A 22503-nucleotide genomic window follows, 5' to 3' on the forward strand; every position below is an offset into this window, starting at 1 on the left:
ATCAATCACATTGCATTTCTGCAGCTCAGTCCCATTCGAGCAAATAGGACTGACCTGCAATACCAAGCACAGCCACTATACAGTGTATGGCGCTGTGCTTGGTATACTATGAAGAGGCCGCAGCGCCACAATCCCTATGATTGATGAGGTCTAATAGGTCATTTGTTACTCCTCCTCCAAGAAATATTGGAAGGTGTTTGGCTCACAGTTGAGTTGTCTTCTGCTAGACCTTTGGTGCCAGTTAGCCCGTTAAAACCTAGGCCCACTGGAGGATTCGCTGGCACCCTGGCGGGCCACTCCGACCCATAACACCTTATAGCATTTAGTTTCTACAAGTTAATTCATGCCTTTCCTACAAAATTTACCTGCAATCTCCTCAAAATAGCTGTAAACCGGGGGAGGATTCAAGGACTCCACAAAGGATGAATATGAGAAGGTCCCAGGTAGAAGTTCAGTATCATCAGGAAGAATAAGAAGCCTCAGGGAAGTAGGGTTCACAGGGACAGAAGTCGGAAATACTGTGGTCTCTTGTACTTCATCTTGATCCTGTTCTTCCGGCATAACTGTACCTACAGAAGAGGTCGAGAGATTCCCAGTCGGTGTCTCTGGGGTGGGTTCTGTCGTTGAGATGATAGGCCCTCTGCTTGGAGCCACTGAGATCTTTGGCAGGTTAGAATTCAAGAAAGTAGAAGACGTTTTTTCTGTCTTGGAGACAGCTGTCACTGTGGGTATAAAACTGCTCGGTTGAGGTGTTCTGGTGGGAAGCAGAGGGGTATTGTGGTGGTAATTTGTGTGAGTAGTTGGAAATGGACTATTAGCAGAAGCTATCGCAGTCATCCTACCTAGGATACCAGTCGTGGTAATTCCTGGAGTTACAGTAGCTTGACCTCTAGTTCCTGTAACTTGAGAGATGGTTGATGGTCTTGAAGTGGTTGGTCTTGTTGTGCTTATGTTTGCCGTATTTGATGTTCTGGATGTTTTATTGGCTGGCCTTATAAGTCTGGAAATGGTGGTGGTCTTGGCTTTTACAGGAGGAATAGTTGGAGTAGTGATAGATACTGTAGTAGGGGAGGTCACTGGCATAGGTTGAGCTGTAGTGCTAGGCAGTGATGTAGTAGAAGTAGTGGTCGCTGGAGTTGTTTTGGGTTCCTCTGGATCATCAGGCTTTACTACAATCAGGGAAGTGACTGGTGTCACAAAGTTATATTTGAGGGACAAATTGGTGGCTTTTTCAGTTAGGATCTTCCGAGCGATAGTATCGTTTGTCTTGAACTTTGCCTGTAGTAAGTCCTGAATGGTGAAATAGGCCCAAAGCCTTTGAACAAACCACTGAACTTCATCCACACTGCCTGAACATCCAAAACTGGATTGCGTGTCATTGTCCTCCACTGTGATGTCATTTTCTAAGCTGATCTTCTCTTTCTGGTCATGAGCAGTCATCCTAACCTGAAGGTTCTTGGAACCAGATTTTACCTTCCCGGTGACTATTAACTCCGAGCCTTCAAAGTAATTGGGGAAAAGGGTCTGCGTTACGTTTTGAGCTGTTTCTCCAAGGTAAGCCAACTCGATATCGAAGAGGAGAGGACTTGCAATCTCGTCGTAAAAGTCCCTTCAGCTGCAGTGTGGCATCAGAGTACTCATAGATGCGTCGTGCTATACCGCGGTTCTCTAGAGACAGTCTACGCATGAGGTTGTAGTCAGCATCATCGCCAAATGCCAGACAAAACAGTGAGATGGTCCCCTTGAGGGCCTTTTTTGCATTTTCCAGTATTCGGGTGGAAGCTGTAACACCGGAGGTTGCCTCGCCATCAGTCAGGAATATGATGAGAGGAATCTTCTGCTTTGTTCCACCTTTCTCCGGTTTAGATGATGTCTGGTTGAGGATGGAAGCAGCAGCCAGGATTGCGCCATTGATATCAGTCCCTGAAGAGACATGCAATGTTAGTTTTATTTTTGACGATTCATCACAAACTTATCATTAACTTTTTTTCTACCCACTGGACCAGACAAGGCCTTGCTAGAACCATGTACTTGTATCATTGTACAACATGGTGGCTGCTTATCCCGCATATTTAAAGGAAAACTCCAGTCATAATTGATAGGACCTGCTCAGTTCCATCATACAACTGCTGCAGCGAAAGATCATTCCTCCTGAACTGCAACTGAGAGGATACGCTCCCTGTGTAGCCGGCTATTTATAAACCTAGTAGAGCAACTGGAGCAATGAATGGGGAGATCTCTGGATCCATGTGAGGTACAGGGCTGGTTCTAGCTTTGTTAGAAAGAGACTGTCATGGTCTATATAATGTTAGATTTTTATTGTTTACATTAATCATGGGATAAGCCTTTTAAGAGCATATCTGGAGGACCCAGCATATCCACAGATTACATGGACACCATGTAATGCTTCATTTATCCTGGGTGGTACTGCAGAGAAAATTATCCCTTGCTGCTAGGTTTCCTGCAAATCGCAACTGATCACTGGAGGTCTCATCATATTTTTGAGGGACAAACCCAAACTTAGAAATTAGAAAGGCAAAGCAACCGTACACTTGTCCATCTTGGTTGTCTGGGAACTAGGCCAAGAGCCTATTTTTGGTTGCTATGTACATGTGACAACTCCCTGCACCTGGTTAAAGATCACCAGGTAGAAGTCAGTAAACTTTCACAGCTGCTTCCACCTACAAACATTGAAGATTCCCAGTTCACCATAGAAGCTACTTCGCCCTCTCGTTACAGACATGAAAGCAGAAACTTCCAGGAACATGTGGAGTTTGTTCTACTCCCTTCCAGAATAAATAGCCCCAATATCCTCCTGTCTACTTTTTCCAGGGATTTTTTTTTACTAATTACATTTTTAAGTCTTAACCTTAGCGTCTCCGAAGCTCGGTGAAGTCATCTTACTTACATCCATCAGCTTCAATTTTATTCACATACTCCTTAGCACTCTTGACGTTCTGGTGTGTTGCCTGGAGGGATGTGGCAGGTTTCCAAACTTTTACCACATCTGAGAAGGTGATAATATTGAAGGAGTCATCTCGGTGGAGGTCACTTAAGATGACATGCATTGCACTTTTTGTCTGAGGGAGCAAAAATAAGAAAAATGATGAGAACAGTGTTGGTATACATGGCGGTCTACAGAAAGGTGGTACATGCTTTACAAATAGAAGCCAGTGCCAAGCCAACATTGGGATGAGTAGCTGAGTCATGTGGTTGCTACAGAAAACTGCCTAGCAACCTCAGTCTTTTCAATGGGTTTGTGTCACACCGGTGACAGGTTTGAGAAGGTCTGAAAGATTATCTGCTCATTAGTGTTCTGACAGCCTCTTTTGGTTTTACTTTGTCTGTGTTGCTTGTATGTCCACACCTCCTGTTCAGGTGTGGATCATGTGACCTTTGCCTCCCCCTATTTAGTTTGACTTCACTTATCACTCCTTGCTCTGGATAGCTTAATTTGGTGTTGGAAGAGCTGGAGTGTGGTTCTAGTTGAAGTCCTGATCATCCATCATCCTTAGAAGTTAAGTGTTCCGCTTGTTGTGTTTTGTATTCCCCCCCCCCCCTGTTGTTTACTAGGCCTCAGTGAGACGATGGTTCCTTCACTAGGGAAGGAACAGGTTGTCTCTGCCCTGTCATTAAGTCTAGGGCATCCGAGGGCCACCAGGGTTTTCTAGGTTCCTGTGTAATGGGCATCTCTACCATCGAGAGGTGCCCATACGGATAGGAGTTAGGGCCAGGAGCAGGGTTTTATAGGTGGTGACCCTTTTCCTTCCCTAGCGGTGAGGCCTAGTGTCTTTTCCCTTCCGTCTTGTTGTCTTTTGGTGTTCTCCCCTACAACATCCGTGACAGTGTGTCTGACAGCCCCAAGACTGGGTTTAATTTATGGGACGTAATTATAGGCTCCATGCAGTATGGTTTCCAAAATAAGAGTGTCATGTGGATATACAGTACCACCACCACCACCATAAATAGTACCATTTCCAACATAACTAGCAAAAATAGCAAACAGTAATGTGACGCACAGTGTTAAAGTGATTCATATTGGTTTACTCAAGTCCTGACTCAAGATGGAAATGTCACTAAAAATTGAGAAGTAATAGCCAAATTAACCATACTTTCACATCCGTGTTGAAGGCACTGCTGATTCAACAAGTGGACTTTTTTTGTCCAGAAACTGAATGAACACCATTATAGTCAATGGGGTCCATTTGGCACTGTTTGGTCTGGTCAACGGAGCAGACATTGATAGCACTTTAAACAAGTTCACCCAAAAATTCACCTGTTTCATTTTGGTGCCAAACATTGACCCACTGACGTCTATAACAAAGATCACGTTCTTCTGGATTGTAGGAAGTCCACGTGGAGCGAAGTAGTGAACGAAATAACCATTGTAGATCTAAGGTGATCAAGATGAAATATGCTGAATGGCTTCACGTTAAGTCATGTACTGTAGGTCTAGGAGTCTCGATATCACATTACTTACCTGAACATCACCTGCAAGGTCTTTCAAGGTCACATCATACTGGGTCACAAAATCGGCAGCGATCCCGGTGTTGGACTGGGCAGCCTGTTCCTCGGGTGTTGGCTGGAAGGTGATTCGGGCACAGTGTGGACTCTTCTCTATCTCAGTAGATGGGGGTGCTGCTGCTTCACCTGCAAGAACGAATCATAGATATTTTGCAACCAAAATCAGTGGATTTGGTGTTAACTTCGCTTTCCGTTCAGTTATTTATACCCACCTCGTACATTATTAGTAAGCAGACGACTGGACCGTAGAGGTAGAACTCGAACGTACTCTATCCCTGTCCTTTCCGAGATTGTCACCTGCACGGTGAGGTTCTGGACTATCTGACCAGGCCTCACACTAACAGAGTGCTCATACTTCCCCAGTTGCCTTTTCAGCAGTTCTTCATAGGTCAATGTGAAGGTAATTTCTCCACCAGCCTCGACGTTCACAGAAACGCGGAACTTCTCGGTCTCTCGATCCCTGTGAGTATGGAGGGCTAAACACATTACTATGGAACTTCAGTGTAGGGACATGAAGTCCTGCCCCCTAGTGCTCTCTTATTATTGCTCTAGTACTGGGGAGCAGTGACCATCTTGCCTCCTAGGGTCTGGTGTGGAACTACTGGTGGTGTAAACAAACATATGTCATACATTTGGAAATGTCACTTGCTGAAAGTTTTTGGACAGCTGCTTAGAGGGATCAGAAAATTATTCATTGGGTGGTCAGAATCCTTAAAGGGATTGTCCCATCTTTAAAGCCTATACTTAGAATGAAACAGTCCCTCCTAGTGATTAACTGAATGATGCAAGTCCATATTCTCTAACCCCTGAAGATCATCTGTGTGGTTGCTCATTTCTGCATCAAATGAATGGGTGTCCATATAATAGATGGTGGTGTTGGGTCTACCAGGGTAGGACCTCCTTTTATGATGTCCATATGCCTTAATAAGTCATATTGAAAGGGAATGTTTAGATGGGAAAAAAGGCATCCATCCACCCAGTTCAACCTATTATCCTGCCATGTTGATCCAGAGGAAGGGAAAAACCCCCATGAGGTTGAAGCCAATTTTCCTCATCTTGGGCTAAAAAAAATTCTTCCTGACTCTAAATCTGACATCAACCGCCCTTCTCCAGAAATCTAGTAACCATAACTTGTAAAACTGTTAACCTTAAAGAGGTTGTACCATGAAAAATAGTCTACATTTTTTAAATCAGCACCTGGATCTGAATACTAATAGTGTCACCTGCTGTTTGGTATTTTTCTACAAACCGGATTCCAAAAAAGTTGGGACACTATACAAATCGTGAATAAAAACTGAATGCAATGATGTGGAGGTGCCAACTTCTAATATTTTATTCAGAATAGAACATAAATCACGGAACAAAAGTTTAAACTGAGAAAATGTACCATTTTAAGGGAAAAATATGTTGAATCAGAATTTCATGGTGTCAACAAATCCCCAAAAAGTTGGGACAAGGCCATTTTCACCACTGTGTGGCATCTCCCCTTCTTCTTACAACACTCAACAGACGTCTGGGGACCGAGGAGACCAGTTTCTTAAGTTTAGAAATAGAAATGCTCTCCCATTCTTGTCTAATACAGGCCTCTAACTGTTCAATCGTCTTGGGCCTTCTTTGCTGCACCTTCCTCTTTATGATGCGCCAAATGTTCTCTATAGGTGAAAGATCTGGACTGCAGACTGGCCATTTCAGTACCCGGATCCTTCTCCTACGCAGCCATGATGTTGTGATTGATGCAGAATGTGGTCTGGCATTATCTTGTTGAAAAATGCAGGGTCTTTCCTGAAAGAGATGACGTCTGGATGGGAGCAGATGTTGTTCTAGAACCTGAATATATTTTTCTTCATTGATTGTGCCTTTCCAGACATGCAAGCTGCCCATGCCACACGCACTCATGCAACCCCATACCATCAGAGATGCAGGCTTCTGAACTGGGCGTTGATAACAACTTGGGTTGTCCTTGTCCTCTTTGGTCCGGATGACATGGCGTCCCAGATTTCCAAAAAGAACTTTGAATCGTGACTCGTCTGACCACAGAACAGTCTTCTATTTTGCCACACTCCATTTTAAATGATCCCAGGCCCAGTGAAAATGCCTGAGCTTGTGGATCTTGCTTAGAAATGGCTTCTTCTTTGCACTGTAGAGTTTCAGCTGGCAACGGCGGATGGCACGGTGGATTGTGTTCACTGACAATGGTTTCTGGAAGTATTCCTGAGCCCATTCTGTTATTTCCTTTACAGTAGCATTCCTGTTTGTGGTGCAGTGTCGTTTAAGGGCCCGGAGATCACGGGCATCCAGTATGGTTTTACGGCCTTGACCCTTACGCACAGAGATTGTTCCAGATTCTCTGACTCTTCGGATGATGTTATGCACAGTTGATGATGATAGATCCAAAGTCTTTGCAATTTTTCGCTGGGTAACACCTTTCTGATATTGCTCCACTATCTTTCTGCGCAACATTGTGGGAATTGGTGATCCTCTACCCATCTTGGCTTCTGAGAGACACTGCCGCTCTGAGAAGCTCTTTTTATACCCAATCATGTTGCCAATTGACCTAATTAGTGTTAATTGGTTTTCCAGCTCTTCGTTATGCTCAAATTTACTTTTTCCAGCCTCTTATTGCTACTTGTCCCAACTTTTTGGGGATTTGTTGACACCGTGAAAATTTGAATCAACGTATTTTTCCTTTAAAATGATACATTTACTCGGATTAAACGTTTGATCCGTCATCTACGTTCTATTACAAATAAAATATTGCCATTTGCCATCTCCACATCATTGCATTCAGTTTTTATTCACAATTTGTTTAGTGTCCCAACTTATTTGGAATCCGGTTTGTAATTTCTTGTCCACCTCACTGAGGTGGTCGCACGTGCTCAGTTTAAAACTTCAACTGTCACCAGCTATATCCTCTGTTAGAAGATGTGTCTTTTACAGGGAAACGGCTACAGCAGAAAGGACACCCCCCTGAGAAAGGACATGCCCCTTAAGCTGTTAGCCTGAAATAAATCTAGCAGAACAACTGGAGCAATGAATGGGGAGATCTCTGGATCCATGTGAGGTACAGGGCTGGTTCTAGCTTTGTTAGTAACAGATGTCGGATTTTCATTTTTACATCAATTATGGGATAACCCCTTTAAGAAAGGTAACCAGGCCCCTCTTGAGCTCTTTTAGTGAGTTCACCATCACAACCTCCTCCATCAGAAAGTTCCATAGTCTCACTGCTCTTACAGTCAAGAATCCTTTTCTATGCTGGCTTATGAACCTTCCTTCCTCTAGATGTCTAGATACAATCATGTCCTCAGACATACAGAAAAGAGAAGTTGAGTCTGTGAGACATATTATTATCTTACTACTGATGTTCTTACCTTGTGCCAACATGAGCTGTAGTCTTTCCCTGACGTCTCGCTTCATCGTACATCTTCTTGGCCTGGTGCTTTTCCTTGACCTTCCGCTACATGGGTCTTACCATTAACTGTGCTGTAAGTACAGGATTCAAACATGACACTTAAAGAACTTGTCTGATTAACTAAATCCATTCTCAAACACTCATCACCATATTTAGGCATTCTGAGGTAATAGAGGTGGGTCCTCCACCCCAAATTCATCTATCTGCCTGCGTTTTAAATATTTTTATCACTTAGCCTGTTTAAGCCTATTTATTCTCAATTTTTTGAATTTCCATCAAAACACTGCCTGAATGAAAAGTGCCTATAAAGAGTGTATTTTCTTTTGGAGGACTCCACATGTCTAGGTATATGATATTCCACCAATGATCACTGGAGGTCTAACCAGCCATGGGATTCAGCCAGTTCCATCAGGTTCACCAGATCCGGTTGTTAAAATTACAGCGGCAGCTGGAGATGAGCGCTTCCATTCCATAGTTTGGCTCCTTTAGGTTTTTTAAAAGTTGGGTGGTATGTGTGTAGTGTGTATATATGGTGTATTTATGTGTATGTGTGTTGCATATATATGGTGTATGTATATGTGAACATGTGTCCTAACACCGCATGTCCACCGTTGATTAGGGAACCTGTTAAAAATTTGAATCCCACCCCTGGGTCTAACCTATGTAACCACCAAACCTAATAATCCCTATAAAGTGTACCTCCAGTCATAAACGCGTTTTCAGAAATTAATAATACAGAATATAAGAAAGTTTGTAATATATCTTATTAAAGAATTATGCTCCCCTAGGCTTTTTAGGGTGCTTTCCCTCCTCTTTCACGTTTCTTAGACTCTTATCTCTAGTAGCTCTCAGTCTGCAGACTCACATACAAGTCTATGGAGAAAGGAGGCTGCTACTACTAGATATAGTAGAGTCAAATGTGCTAAGTGTAGCTGAGTTTGGAAACTGCAGTTTGTGTGTCTCTAATCCAGCAGCCTCCTCCTTACCCTGCTCACTCCATAGACATCAGTGTTAAAACTAGGAAAGAGAAAAGCAGCCTGATAAAAGCAGATACAAGCATTCTTCTTTAACAAGGTATATTACAAAGTTTCTTATAGTCACCTGTACTATTCATTTATGGAAAGTTGCTTTATAACATTACGTATGCTTGAAAGAGGTCCTGCCACTTCCCCTGATTGCATTCCTCGTGAAATAATGATTGATGTCCCTCTGTATTGCGCTGTTCCTCTGTTATTCCTCCTAGGAATTTATTAATACTTTTATGAAAATATTAACCGCTTGGGGGGGGGGGGTCCCTGCACACTGTCCAATGAGTGCTGACTCTGCTGACACACCCCTCGAACAAAGGAGGAATGGTAATACTTAGTTTTTAATGTATTCATGCATTTCATGGAGGAATAATAGAGGAACTGCACCAGAAAAGATGCTCCAGAATAGTTTTTTTCATGGGGAATCCAAGTATTTACTGAGACAGACGTGTCAGGAGAGTTGACAGCTCCTCTTTAAGTGAACAGACCACCTTTCTTTCAAGCAAAATTAGGACAGACTGCAATAGCCGCACCATTCAGGATGTCCATTATTATACCTCGGAGAGCACTTTTGTTGCTGGGCGAGCTCCATCTGAATAAAAGGAATGATCTTTCTTCCCAGCGGTGATTTACTATGCAGCACACTGTGTCCTGATCTCAGGCGTCGCTAGGATTCATTAGAGATGGACATTAGGACACAGATTGGTCATCGCTTGTCACTGATCTTGCAGTCCTTGTTGATTCCTTCTTCTTCTGTAGAGAAGAATCAGGAGGCTGAAGACAGCGGCTCCTCTGTATCTGGGTCTCCAGGCAAGCTGAAGTCTCCGAGAGACATGCATAGACGGCCGGCCAGCGTAAACCCAAGGAGGACAGGGGCCGGCCAAGATTAACTTGGCTGCAGTGACAAAACCTTCCCTTGTGACGGGGGGCTGTGTGCGAGGGTGGCTTGCACCGTTTCTTTCCTCTTTTCTGTTTGTTCTTGGTCACTTTCCAAGCTGTGCTTCAAAGCACAAGGTTATTTTTTGAATTATTATTTTGCGGCCAAAATCAGCAAAGCGGTAAGAAAACGGCAGCAACCCTCTCCGCGTGAGGATCTTACAGCGACAGGCCTACTTACACTCTCACCAGCAGATCTAGACGGTTTATTATTGCCAGGCATGAGTGAATTCTCAGGGGACACAATGTATCAATCTCATAGGCTCCTAAATGTACACAAAAATTCACTTAGTTAGAGCAGCAGTTTGTGCTCCAGAGCTGCTCTTCCTACACAGCAGCAACCCTCTCCAGATGAGGATATACAGCGACAGGCCTGCTTACACTCTCACCAGAAGATCTAAATGGTTTATTACTGTCAGGCATGAATACATTCTTGGGGATAAAGTGCACCTGTCTCATATGCTCCTAAATGCACAGAAGTTCACTTGTTAGAGAAGCAGTTTGTGCTTCAGAGCTGCTCTTCCTACATGGCAGCAAGCCTCTCCGTGTGAGGATATACAGAGACAGGCCTACTTACACTCTAATCAGCAGATCTAAATGTTTTATTACTTTGGCCTCATGCACGCGACCATTCTGTGTTTTGCGGTTCGCGAATCCGCAAAACACGGATGGCGTCCGTGTGCGTTGCGCAATTTGCGGAATGGCACGGACAGCCATTAATATAACTGCCTATTCTTGTCCGCAAAACGCGGACAAGAATAGGACAGGTTATATTTTTTTTTGCGGACCACGGAAAGGAGCAACGGATGCGGACAGCACACCATTGAAGTGAATGGGTCCGCATCCGAGCCGCCAAAACTGCGGCTCGGATGCGGACCAAAACAACGGCCGTGTGCATGAGGCCTTTCAGGCATGAATAAATTCCTGGGGGATAAAGTGCACCTGTCTCATATGCTCCTAAATGCACAGAAGTTCACTTATTAGGGCATTAGTTTGTGCTCAAGAGCTGCTCTTCCTACAAAACAGAAACCCTCTCCACATAAGGATTATACAGCGACAGGCCTGCTTACACTCTCACCAGCAGATCTAGAAGGTTTATTATTGCCATGCAAGGATGAATTCCTTAGGGGATGCAATGTATCAATCTCATATGCTCCTAAATCAACAGAAGGTCACTTGTTAGAGCAGCAGTTTGTGCTTCAGAGCTGCTCTTCCAAAACCACAGCAAGCTTCTCCGTGTGAGGATTATACAGCAACAGGCCTACTTACACTTTATTAATGCCAGGCATGAGTAAATTCCTCAGGTATACAATGCATCAATCTCATATGCTCCTAAGTGCACAGAAGTTCACATTTTATGAGCAGCACTATGTGCTCCAGAGCTGATCTTCCTACTTGAACTAATTTCATTTTGAACTAATGGAACTGAATCTTCTGGTTCTGCAATCAACCAGTAAACAAGTATTCCCTCCTCCCTCCTTTTCGCCTCTCTCTGTTCGTCATCCATATTTTTACCAACCCTTACCTTGTGTCTTCTGAGTCTGCTTTAGGTGATAGAGAAGCTCTTCAGCTCTTCTGTCTGTTTTAGTAGCATTAATAGGAAATAACAATATCTTTTCTATGAACTCCGTATTGTGTTGTTCCTCTGTTATTCGTCCTGGAAATGTATGACTAAATTAACTGCTGGGTGGTCTCATTCTCCTAGCCAATGGGTTTGGTCCCTGCATACTGTGTAAAGACACACTCTGTTGGAAAGTAGAATATATAACACCCAGAGGCAAATGTAGTCATAGATTTCAAGGAGGAATAATAGAGGAACCACACTATGCAGAGATCTAAGAAAAGGAATACAGGCATTTACTAAAACAGATATGTCAGAAGAGCCTAAGTATGTAGAAAGGTCCACTTCTTTGGGTATGTTCACATAATGCAAATACGACATGTATTTTCTACAGGATCTGTAGGTTATGGACCATGTGACGGACCATGTGATGAGCGCAGTGACGTCACCAAAGGTCCTTTTCCTCCCAGGTCCTCAAAGAAGAAGAAAAAAGACAAGCCGGGCTGCGCGAACAAGTGGATGAGGTGAGTTTAATTATTTTATGAATTAATTTACTGAATTTATTTTCCCGCAACGCACCCGCATCTTGTCCGGCCCTCACACGCGACGCCCGTGTGAAAGAGGCCTAAGGTTTCCATTCACTTCAGTAGAGGTTGCAGCCTGGGAGGAAAATCATGCAATTTTTGGAGAATTTGGTGACCCGATTTACAGAAATCTAGAATATATCAAAGAAGATTCCCACTACTTACAGCGTGAAATTAGATACGAATGCCGAGCTGGGTAACTCCAAATCAAAGATGGCCTCCTTAGATTCATCATGAGGGTTGACCATAACAGTCTGCACCTTGGTAAAAGCATAGCGGGACACTATGGTAGATTGGATGTGGAGACTGCTGATCGTCAACTAGGAGACAACAAATATATTAGTTATAATTATGCACATATATTAATACATAATTTAGTTTTTAGAGCAGCAGTGTGTTCTCCAGAGCTGTACCTTCTTACTATAATAGGGAACAGGAAGGAGCTTTTCAGACCCTGCTGCTTGGAGAGGTAACAAGTTAAGACACCCTACACAGCTCAGGAATGACTTGGCCAGTCGTATCATTGAACCTGCGTGCCACTGTGCGAATTGCAGGTATTATTGATAGACTACAGTTGCCAGCCAGAGATTCGAGAGAGAGAGAGAGTTTAGCAAGAGAGTGTAATCAGAAGGCCATTGCGTCTAGCACTGCCTAACTCATGCACAGTCATCTAGGAAAAAGGATTTGCACTGTGTACAGACTGTTGTTGGATGTACTACAACTCCTAATTTGCATTCAAGTAAAGAAGGAGATTTTATTTGTTGAACTGGGCCTGGTTACTGATTCCTACTACACCATTCGCTAGCCATTGTGTCGCATAGCGCCTACCACACCTTCTGCCAGGCCCACATACAACCACCAACATCAAGGTCACCCCAAACCACCTTCAGGCAGGAGCCCCAACTATTAGGAGTGCCGAGAGGGAAGAAAAGGTGCACCCTCCTTTTCACTGCACTGGACCTAGGGAGTGATGGCATGGGGGAGACCACTGTGACACATCCTCTAATCGGGGCCACTACCACTCCGATCCTCCGTTCTGACTCTTTAGGTGCTTGCTGCAGATGCTGGATTTAGTAACCAGAGTAGTTGTAAAAAATAAATGTCTCTTTTTAATACAGTACACAATGGGAGGTGTAGTACATCCAACGGTATCAAAACACAGTTCCAAGGCAAGTCACAGTGCTATGTCTGCATATAGGCAAACTGCAATGATGATAATAGGAGTAGTAGTCCCTGAGTTCCTTCTAAACACTTTACAACCTTTCCAAGATGATCACATGTGTGCAAAATTCTCAAAAATAGGTATTGCAGTTCCCACGGCGGGGTGCAAATCCTACAAACAGTCAGCCAACCTGTTATATAAGTGTGAACTGTGAAGTTAACTGTTAATCCTTCCACAAGCTGCAAAGTCTATAGCCGTAAACACTGAATGCGTTGCTAGCATGAACAGCCTTGTGATCATGTACAGTCTATGAACGTCTTCTCCAGCTTTCCCTCATGGATTGTTCTCTCAACAGGAATGATGTTTCTCCTGGAGCTGAACTGGCATCTGCCCTGAATGACAGGCAGAGCTAAACTGAAGTGGCTGATGCAATACTAACTAAAAAGCTCAAGAGAAGAAAGCTAGGTCCCTCTGCTGAGTCAAAACATCTGGCACTGTAAGGGGCATCTCTGTTGTAGGCGTTCTGGAGGGCATGGCTAGAGAAAATGTTCATTCCTTCCACTTTCTGCAGTGACTGTTCCCCTGAATCTTTGCCTATTTTTGTCCTATAATGTCTTACGAGCCTCCTTAGCACAAAGTGCCATAGAAAGTGCTGCCCCTTTGCCTCCTAGAATCAGCCTTTTCTTCGGTATCCATATGTTTAACCTGTCAGACAGCTGTCTATGGAGAAACGCATGAGAGTCCTGCAGCCTCCACTCTCCGGCGGCAGAGGAAGCATTAAACACCTGCTTCCTCCACCGTGACTTCATTACACACAGCCACTGGAAAATCATCTGCTTGTCCAAGGTCCTAAAGACTGAGGATTCTGACCTGCTGTTCCCTCAGGCTCTCCAGGGAACAAGGGAATATTTGATTTCACTTACTCCTATGTAACTGCCAGTCCTCACTGGCACACTGTTATTAGAATCCTGCACCAGGCTATAATCTGTAAATGTTGAGAACAGAGGGACTGTTACTGTTCGCTGACGACAAGCGCTGGCCATAGGGGTGTACAACCTGTGCAGTTGCACATATGGCCTGGCACTTGACCACGATGGTGGTTAAAGGAGTTTTCCAGCAAAAAATTTGTGGCAATGGTCTCAGAGTGGCTTAAGAACATAAAGGAACCAATACTTCACTGATCTCCCGTCTCGACAAACAGGAAATGCTTGGAAATGCCCTCTCAGCCAATCACTGGTCACAGCAGTGACCCACCTCCAGGGCCGTCTTTAACAAGGGGCAAAAGGGGCAGCTGCCCTGGGCCCAGTTGCTCCTGGGGGGCCCAAGGCAGCTGCCTCTTAAACCCTGCTAGCCACTGCCCCGGGTGTCAGGCTGTCAGCTACACAGGGGGTGCTGCCAAGCCATGCCTGCCGGCACTCCAGGCAGCGTACTGTGAGAGCTTTGATTCTCTAGGACCTTAGATGACATCATCACCATGTGACCAGTAACCTAGCAATATTACTGGTCACATGGCTATGAGGTCATCAAAGGTCCTACCAGGAGTGTTGCTGTAGAAGTTTGCCTTAACTGTGGAGCTTTTTTTGTGAAGATTACATCAGAAAAAGGTGACGGCGCTGTTATGCTAATATACTGTAAACTACTGTATAGTGTGGGGGGCTGTATACTGTGTGGGGTGGTATACTGTATACTGTGGGTGCTGTATATTGTGGAGTGCTAGACTGTATATAGTGGGGGGCTGTATACTGTGGGTGCTGTATATTGTGGAGTGCTATACTGCTGTACTGTATAGTGTGGGGGGCTGTATAGTGTGGGGTGCTGTATTGTGTATAGTTTGGGGTGCTGTATACGGTGAGGAGCTATACTGCTCTACTGTATACTGTGAGGTGTTGTATACTGTGGGGTGCTGTATACTGTGGGGTACTGTATAGTGCGGGGTGCTATACTGCATACTGTGGGGTGCTGTATACTATAGGGTGCTATACTGCATACTGTGGGTTGCTGTATACTATAAGGTTCTATACTGCATACTATGGGGTGCTGGGGTGCACTGTAACACTAGGGTGAGCCGAGCCCTGGTCTCCTTCCTGCAGAGCGGTGCCCACTTCCAGCCTGAGCCCAGCTGCCCAGAGCACTGATCCTGAGCCGCTGGAGTCTTCAGAACTGGAAGTATTTACAGTAATTCCCTGTACTCTACCAGATGTGTGGATTTTTTTTGTGTGTGTGTGTGTGTGTGTTATGGTGGAGGGCGTGATTGCCTGCTAAGGTGTGGGAAGGCGGGATCCAGGGGGCCCAAGTAAATTTTTGCCCAGGGTCCAATCAATATTAAATACTGCCCTGCCTACCTCAGTCGGTGATTGGCTGAGTGAGCATTTCCTGTCTGCTGAAACGGGAGCAGGAAATGAAGGGCAGCATGGACCCACATAGGCAACTTCGAAATGGTAGCAACAAGGAATCGGTAAGAATGTCTATGTTTCTTAGTCACTCTTCAACATATACATTCTGGGAATGCAGGAATATGTACAGTATATACTCAGCTAAACGTATAGCAGCTGACTGTAAATGTGACCCCATCATGTTGTGTGCTTCTCTACCTTCCTGATATGACACATTAGGATATTACTAGGCCTTTCATAAGTGTGGACTCTGGACATTAGTCCTTCCATACCAGGCAAAACTAATGGATGAGACACAGGGATACACATCGATGGCCTATCCACAGGATAGAACATCACTGTGTGATCAATGGACATCTAACAGCCTAGGTCCTAAACGATCGGCAGGACAAAAGGGATGCTAAGCTTGCTCGAAGCCTTACAATCCTGAACAAAGTTTTTCCTGATACATCACCATATTCATAGACTGTGACTGTGCCACGTGGCGGTACAACCTCATTCAAGTCAAACAGAATAGGCTACCAAAGTATATTGCTGGAAAACCCCTTGAAGGAAAGAGCATACATTTCTCATCGGTGGAGAAACCTTACTGATCACAGTTAGTGATGGACAATGGGCCCATTTGACCCGTTGCTTGGAATTATTTTATATCAGTGATCCCTCGGGACTCATGTGACTCCCTGGCAGTAAGTATTTTATGGGTACCAATGGGTAAGTTCAACATGACCTTATGGAGTACTGTACTTTGGACCATCCTTTCTTTTTAGAAAGATAGTCAAGAGATACATTGATCACATGGAATCCTGCGGCTTGGACCATGAGAAACGAGCTTGGGGAGGAGACCAACAGAAACTGTTTTCCTGCAGCACCCCCACAGGGGAAATTAAGTATCACACAATTAATTAATAGGCTGGTCATGTAACGTTCCGATGTGCTGGGTCTCCCAGAGTAAGATATGCGCTTTGGAACCAATCTCCAATCGAGCAAGTCTTGAACTATGGAACCATGTCTGCTAATGCCTTCAATGGATATATACAAGGTTCCTTTGGCTATAAAGTCATAAGCTATTGAATATATTCACCATCCAGGTATCGAAATGGCAAGGATCGATTGATTATTTTACAGCCATGGGATGCTTGGATGATAAGCGGCTTCAAAATTATCAAAGGTTAGCTGACCACGTTCTGCATGTCTATTCATAGAGGACTGGGACAGTGGGAGACTTCAGTGATTGGGACTTTTATACTTCCATCAGGCGAGGACCGCAAGGTTGTCGTGTAAACATCCTGTCCACCTCACATTCTTGAAATGTTTCTCTTAGTTGAAGGGCGCACAGATCTTTGCAAGAGGTACTATATAATCAGTATGAGAGTCAGTACCGTATATGCATGCAAGATGGCAAGAGTAAAAGCAGTAATAATATGTCCGCCGATACATGTTGAGATGCTTAGGGAAAAAACATATTTCAGCGCTGATGTCACTTTAATCAAAGCTGATTATAAGTTCTTTGCTGGTTTGTAAAGATTGCATTCATCAGGAACATACATATTCTAGAGGAAGACCATAACATCAACCCCATACCCTATCCTGAATTAAATTGCATCACCATACCCCCTCATTCACCCGGTAATAAGTTCCATATTTGTCTGAGGATCCCCACGGACCTTGGGTCTTAGAGCATTGCCGAAATGGTCAGGTCATCTCTGGTGCATGTGGATAGTTAATCCCATCTCCATTCCTTAGAAATTGAGCTTGCATCCCTCTTCTGCAAAGGCCACATCCCATTTGCAAGGGGTTCTTATAATATGTTCCCGATAACATCTCTTCTTGCACGTCAAAAATTGTAGAAAAAAAAAATTCACACTGGAAAAAGACCAGAATCCCCAAATAAGGAACATGCCCTTTATTTTCGGGAGCTCAGTGTTCTCAGTAATGGTTAGGAGTCCCAAAGGTCAGACCTATTACACAAGTCATAAAATTTCAATATGGACAGCACCCCCTTTAAACTCAAAAAGTTCCAGTATAAGGAGAGTCTATGGTATTCTCGCAGCTCCACTTTTTTCGGTGGATTTTATGTTTCCTAGTAGCCATCGTAATCCCTGTTTGGGTGACCACAGTTTGAGTACATGCGCAGAAATAGTCACAGTAATTCTGTCTATATGTTCTGTCTGATGTACAAAAGTCTGCCTCTCCATACTACAAGATGTTACAGCAGTGGGTATGTAACCACTGTGTCAACCAACCGCTGTACAGAGATCTGGACTTCACTAAAGGGGTGCCACCAGGCCTCTACCTCCTGGAATAGTCCCAGTGTGGTTGACAGCTGACCCACAAGAGTCAGGGACAGAACTAGAGTACATGCGTATATGTGAAACAAGTCTGAGGTCACGGCTGGCAGCAGAGGGTCACTACGGTAAAGAGGCACAGGTCAGACAGCGGAGGGTCAGAAACCAGTAAACAGGCAGGGGTCAGTACATGGGCAGACAACAGGTACAAACACCTTAGCAAGGGACTAGCAAACTAGGAACATTATTGTTCAAGCAAGGAATGAGACAAACAGCTAGGCATATATACCAGTATACCAGCAGCTGATTAGCAATTGGAACAGCAGCTGAACAGAGCAAAATGAGGATTAACCCTTGCAGTACTGCAGCATGAGGGGAGAATCGATGAAGAAAGTTTCTAATATTCCCATAGGACACCGAAGCCCAGGTCACTGCTGGAGTGCTGGAATTGCAACAGACAAAGGGCGAGTGGAACAGCACCCATGTCTGTGGCGGACCTGAGAAGCCAACATAATACAGAGGAATGCTTCAGGCAACAGGAAGCACGGGAGGAACACATCATAAAACGTCAAGATGAGACAAGGAACATAAGTCCAAGAAAGCCTTAAGGGTTAACTTTAAACTTATTGGGAGGCTTGAGGAAACAACTACTGTAGGTGTCATGGACACTCCCGTGACAGGGACAAGGAGATCAGAGAGACTGGCAACAAGTGGGTTAATCTGAATGCTTCCTTGTGGATCATTTGTGTCTGTGTTGTTTTGGTAATGACCACACCTCTGGCAGGTGTTGTTGGTTTGGTCATTTAACTTCCACTATTTATTACTGCTTACCCCTTTAAGGGGTGCGGTTTATTGCATCAGTTTCTGGACTCTGGGCTAGCTGGTTGTTGGTTCTCGGTTGAGCTCTTGGCACTGCCTTTGCTCCACGTGAAGTTAAGTGTCGTCTTTCCTATTTGTATTTTGTTTGTTGTATTCCCCTGTCTGTTGTATCCAGGCCTGTGGGAGACGCCTGTTCATCCTTCTGGTGGAGGAATAGGGTGTCTTAAGTCCTGTCACTATACCAGGGCCCTACAGGGTGTGTTAGGGCTCTAGGTTCCTGTGTATGAACTTTCCTACCATCAAGGTCAGTTCATACTGATAGTTAGTCAGGACTTTGATTAGGGTTATTCTAGGAGGTGACCTTCTCCTTTACCCTAGTTTCCAGGACTCGTTCTTATCCCCTTCCCTCCTGTGCTCGGTGTGGAGTTTTCCACCCACACTGCATCCATGACATAAGGGATGCTCAGGGGCGCAGCTATAGGAAGTGCAGAAATAGCAGTTGCAACCAGACCCTGGTACCTAAGGGGGTCCAAAAGCTCTCCTGCCACATTATAAATGTTGACTGTTACAGATTTACACCTCTGGAAAGGGTGTAGAGTGTAAAGGGGTGCCCCGGTGAGGACTTGTGGAGCACATAACTACTCCTTTCAAACAAACTGCCAGTGGAGTAACTGGTGACCACCAGTATGTTATGTTACGTGTGCTGAAATATGCCACCTATTGTGCTGGGCAGAGATTTATGTGTGAAGATGAAAGTGCATTTTATTGTGGGCACTGTGTTTTTGGGTGTATTGTGCCCTTAAGACCATAGCGGTGGTCATACGTGTGGATGCTGTAACATTGCTCTACACAAGTTAAGTCTTAGGCAAGCTCAGGTTATCAATCAGAGGAGCTCAGAGATCCTCATGGTCAGCGTACAGCTGTTGAGCCTAAGTGCACCTGTCACTAGTTAGCCAGCAGTGAGGAGGATCGAGGGTTGGAGTTGGGCCAGTGATAAAGGAAGAGATGGAGTTGCAGACCTCTGCCTTTGTTGTGGGCCTGCTCTGGACCGATGCCTCTGATTGGGCCTCTGGAGTAAGCACCTGCTCCAGGAGAGGAGACTGGTGCAGATAACGCAAGTGGATTGAGGCTACTTTTGGCCTGGAGACGGTAGAGTGGTTCCACCAGACCTGATACTCTGGAGTAAATGGTAGCCAGATATTGTGACCAACCAGCCTGCCAGGCCCTGCAACCGCCCGCTGTAAGTAAATTCAGGACTGTGCATGGTGGCGGGGCGGATTGGCCATAGACCTTACAGGGAAAATTCCCGGTGGGCTGATGCCAAGGGGGCCCCCTGAGTCCTCCTCACAGCTGGCCAGTGGAAGTTTTTGGGTATGTATTTTTTTTGCACTGCTGGGGTATTTTGTGATGGACTGTGGTATATGGCTCTGTTGGGGTGGTATAATGTGCCACAATATGGTATTGCTGGCCCTGCCTACTTGTGTTAGCCCTGCCTTCCATCAATTTGGACCCTACTACAAGACTTTTAGTATTTTTTTCAGGGCCACCTTAAGTTCCCAGTCCGCCCCTGAATGGTAGCCCTGTTAATAAGATGCCTGGTTCTAGAAGCTGTCCTGTTCCCAGCAGAAAATGACTTTGGAGTTTAGAGACTGTCCCAAAACTGTTAGCAACTGCCAAGCTCTGTGCCACAATACTATGTGTAACCATGAAGTTTGTGACCTCTGGAAGAGTTCACAACCATAAGCTTGTTGCCTTGTTGCCTCCATCTGGATCTGGGCCGAGTCTGTGTGAGTCACTGCGCCATCCTTGAGTGGGATACCGTGTAGAGGTCATGGGCTACCCCCATATTTCTGACCTTCTTACATAGGGACAACATATGTTCTTTCTCCCAGGATCTTAAGAGATCAGTATGAAGTCATACGTCTACTGAAGAAGATTCTTCTTCTTTTTTCTCTCTTACCTCAGTCTTGGTTGCTCGGATCTGACGCTTGAATCTCTATTGGAAAAAAAAGAGGCAACATTTTTAAAATTTTTGTAAAATTTTTCATCATGAGTATTAGTATTACATTAACATTTTAACGGGAATTACATTCTTTTATGCCAGTATTTTTGTGGACACACATGACAGCTGGTTTGTCTTATTTGTCCCAATTTTGGTGCCATAGTTCGTACCCATAAATATCAACTGCGAGCCCAAATCTCATCTATTTCCTTTTTTTCTCTTTTTTTTTTTTTTAAAGCCCCTTGCGGCCGCTCAGAAGTTGTTACTTGTAAACACAACTTTGCAAAGCTTGGGAATCTGCCAGAAAATAATTTGCAATACTCAAGAGATAGAGAAGTAAAAGCTCCAGTTACAAACTCCTCTGCCGACAAAGCTGCCTAAAAGACCTAGGAGAAAGTGGAATTTTGTTTTATATTTTCAAAAATTTTAAACCGACCCAAATGTTCAAACTTTTCGTATCTTCTAACCACAGGAATATATCATGTAACTTGTGCTAGTTGTGTTAGTAGATAATACACTGTATTACCTAAGAGTAGACTATGTCTAACCCCAAAGGACAACCATTAGAATTCCCAGGGCCCCTCAAAGCTAAATGGTATGGACTCTCTGCGATACCTCAGATAAGCAATTTGCCTTTTACAACCTCTTATTAAAGGGGTTTTCCCGGAGTTAAATATTGATGACCTATCTTCAAGATCCGACACTGCGGCCACTTCACTGTATACCAACCACAGCACTAAATTGAATGGAACAGCTGCAGAAAGACCAAGTGATTAATAAATGTAATATCACAGGTCACAGGCCCAAAGAAGAGGTTGCATGGCACATCCCTTTAATAATTTCTAAAATAAACTGAATGAGAGCTTTATAAATCTGTTTGCAGTGAGCAACCTCTAGTGGCGTCTACTGTCAGGCAGAATTTTATTTTTTCACTCCAGCTTTGGGGCTGCTTTCCTAGAGGTAGACTGGCAGGCAGGACCCTGACTGTCTCTCCTGCACTGCTCTGGTGGTGGCTCTGTGCTTTATAAATGCTTCCTAAAACAATATCTGTCTCTAATTCCTGGCAGCTACTTTGTTTACTCCTCCTGCATAGCTACTACTTCTCCACTCTTCCTTCTACCAACCTGCTCCTTCTCTTGTCTCCTACCTAGTTGCTCCTCCTCTTCTCCACCTTTTCTCCTGCCTTTTATCTCCATCTTCTACCAACCTGCTCCTTCTCTTGGCCTCCTGCCTAGTTGCTACTTCTCTTGCCCTCCTGGCTGGTTGCTCCTCCTCCACCTTTCCTCCTGCTTTTATCTCTGTCTTCTACCAACCTGCTCCTTCTCTTGCCCTCCTTACTAGTTGCTCCTTCTCTTGCCCTCTTGCCTAGTTACTTCTTCTCTTGCCCTCCTGCCTAGTTTTTTCTTCTCTTGCCCTCCTGACTAGTTGCTCCTTCTCTTGCCCTTCTGACTAGTTGCTCCTTCTCTTGCCTAGTTACTTCTCTTGCCCTCCTGCCTAGTTTTTTCTTCTCTTGCCCTCCTGTCTAGTTGCTCCTTCTCCTTTCCACCTTTCCAGCTGCCTTTTATCTCCTACTTCTTCTACCAACCTGCTCCACCTCTTGCCTAGTTGCTCCTTCTCTCGTCCACCTTTCCTGCTGCTCTTTATCTCCTACTTGTACCAACCTACTCCTTCTCTTGTCCTCATGCCTAGTTGCTCCTTCTCATCTCCACCTTTCCTGCTGCCTTTTATCTCCTGCTTCTTCTACCGAACTGCTCCTTCGTTTGTGCTCCTGCCTAGTTGCTCCTTCACCTTTCCTGCTGC

General features: G+C 44.5%; 1 protein-coding gene across 1 annotated transcript in view; it reads right to left on the reverse strand.

Moving 5' to 3' along the window:
- ITIH6 (inter-alpha-trypsin inhibitor heavy chain family member 6) overlaps positions 1–22503 on the reverse strand; it is a 33866-nt gene that overhangs the window by 6968 nt on the left and 4395 nt on the right. Inside the window, 10 exon segments of the mRNA XM_044268734.1 lie at positions 366–1605; positions 1607–1923; positions 2909–3080; positions 4277–4393; positions 4481–4650; positions 4737–4984; positions 7893–7972; positions 7974–8004; positions 12208–12362; positions 20662–20697. Coding sequence (XP_044124669.1) covers positions 366–1605; positions 1607–1923; positions 2909–3080; positions 4277–4393; positions 4481–4650; positions 4737–4984; positions 7893–7972; positions 7974–8004; positions 12208–12362; positions 20662–20697 — 2566 coding nt within the window.

Source organism: Bufo gargarizans, chromosome 9, assembly GCF_014858855.1.
Source record: "Bufo gargarizans isolate SCDJY-AF-19 chromosome 9, ASM1485885v1, whole genome shotgun sequence".
In the NCBI taxonomy this organism is placed as follows: Eukaryota; Metazoa; Chordata; class Amphibia; order Anura; family Bufonidae; genus Bufo; species Bufo gargarizans.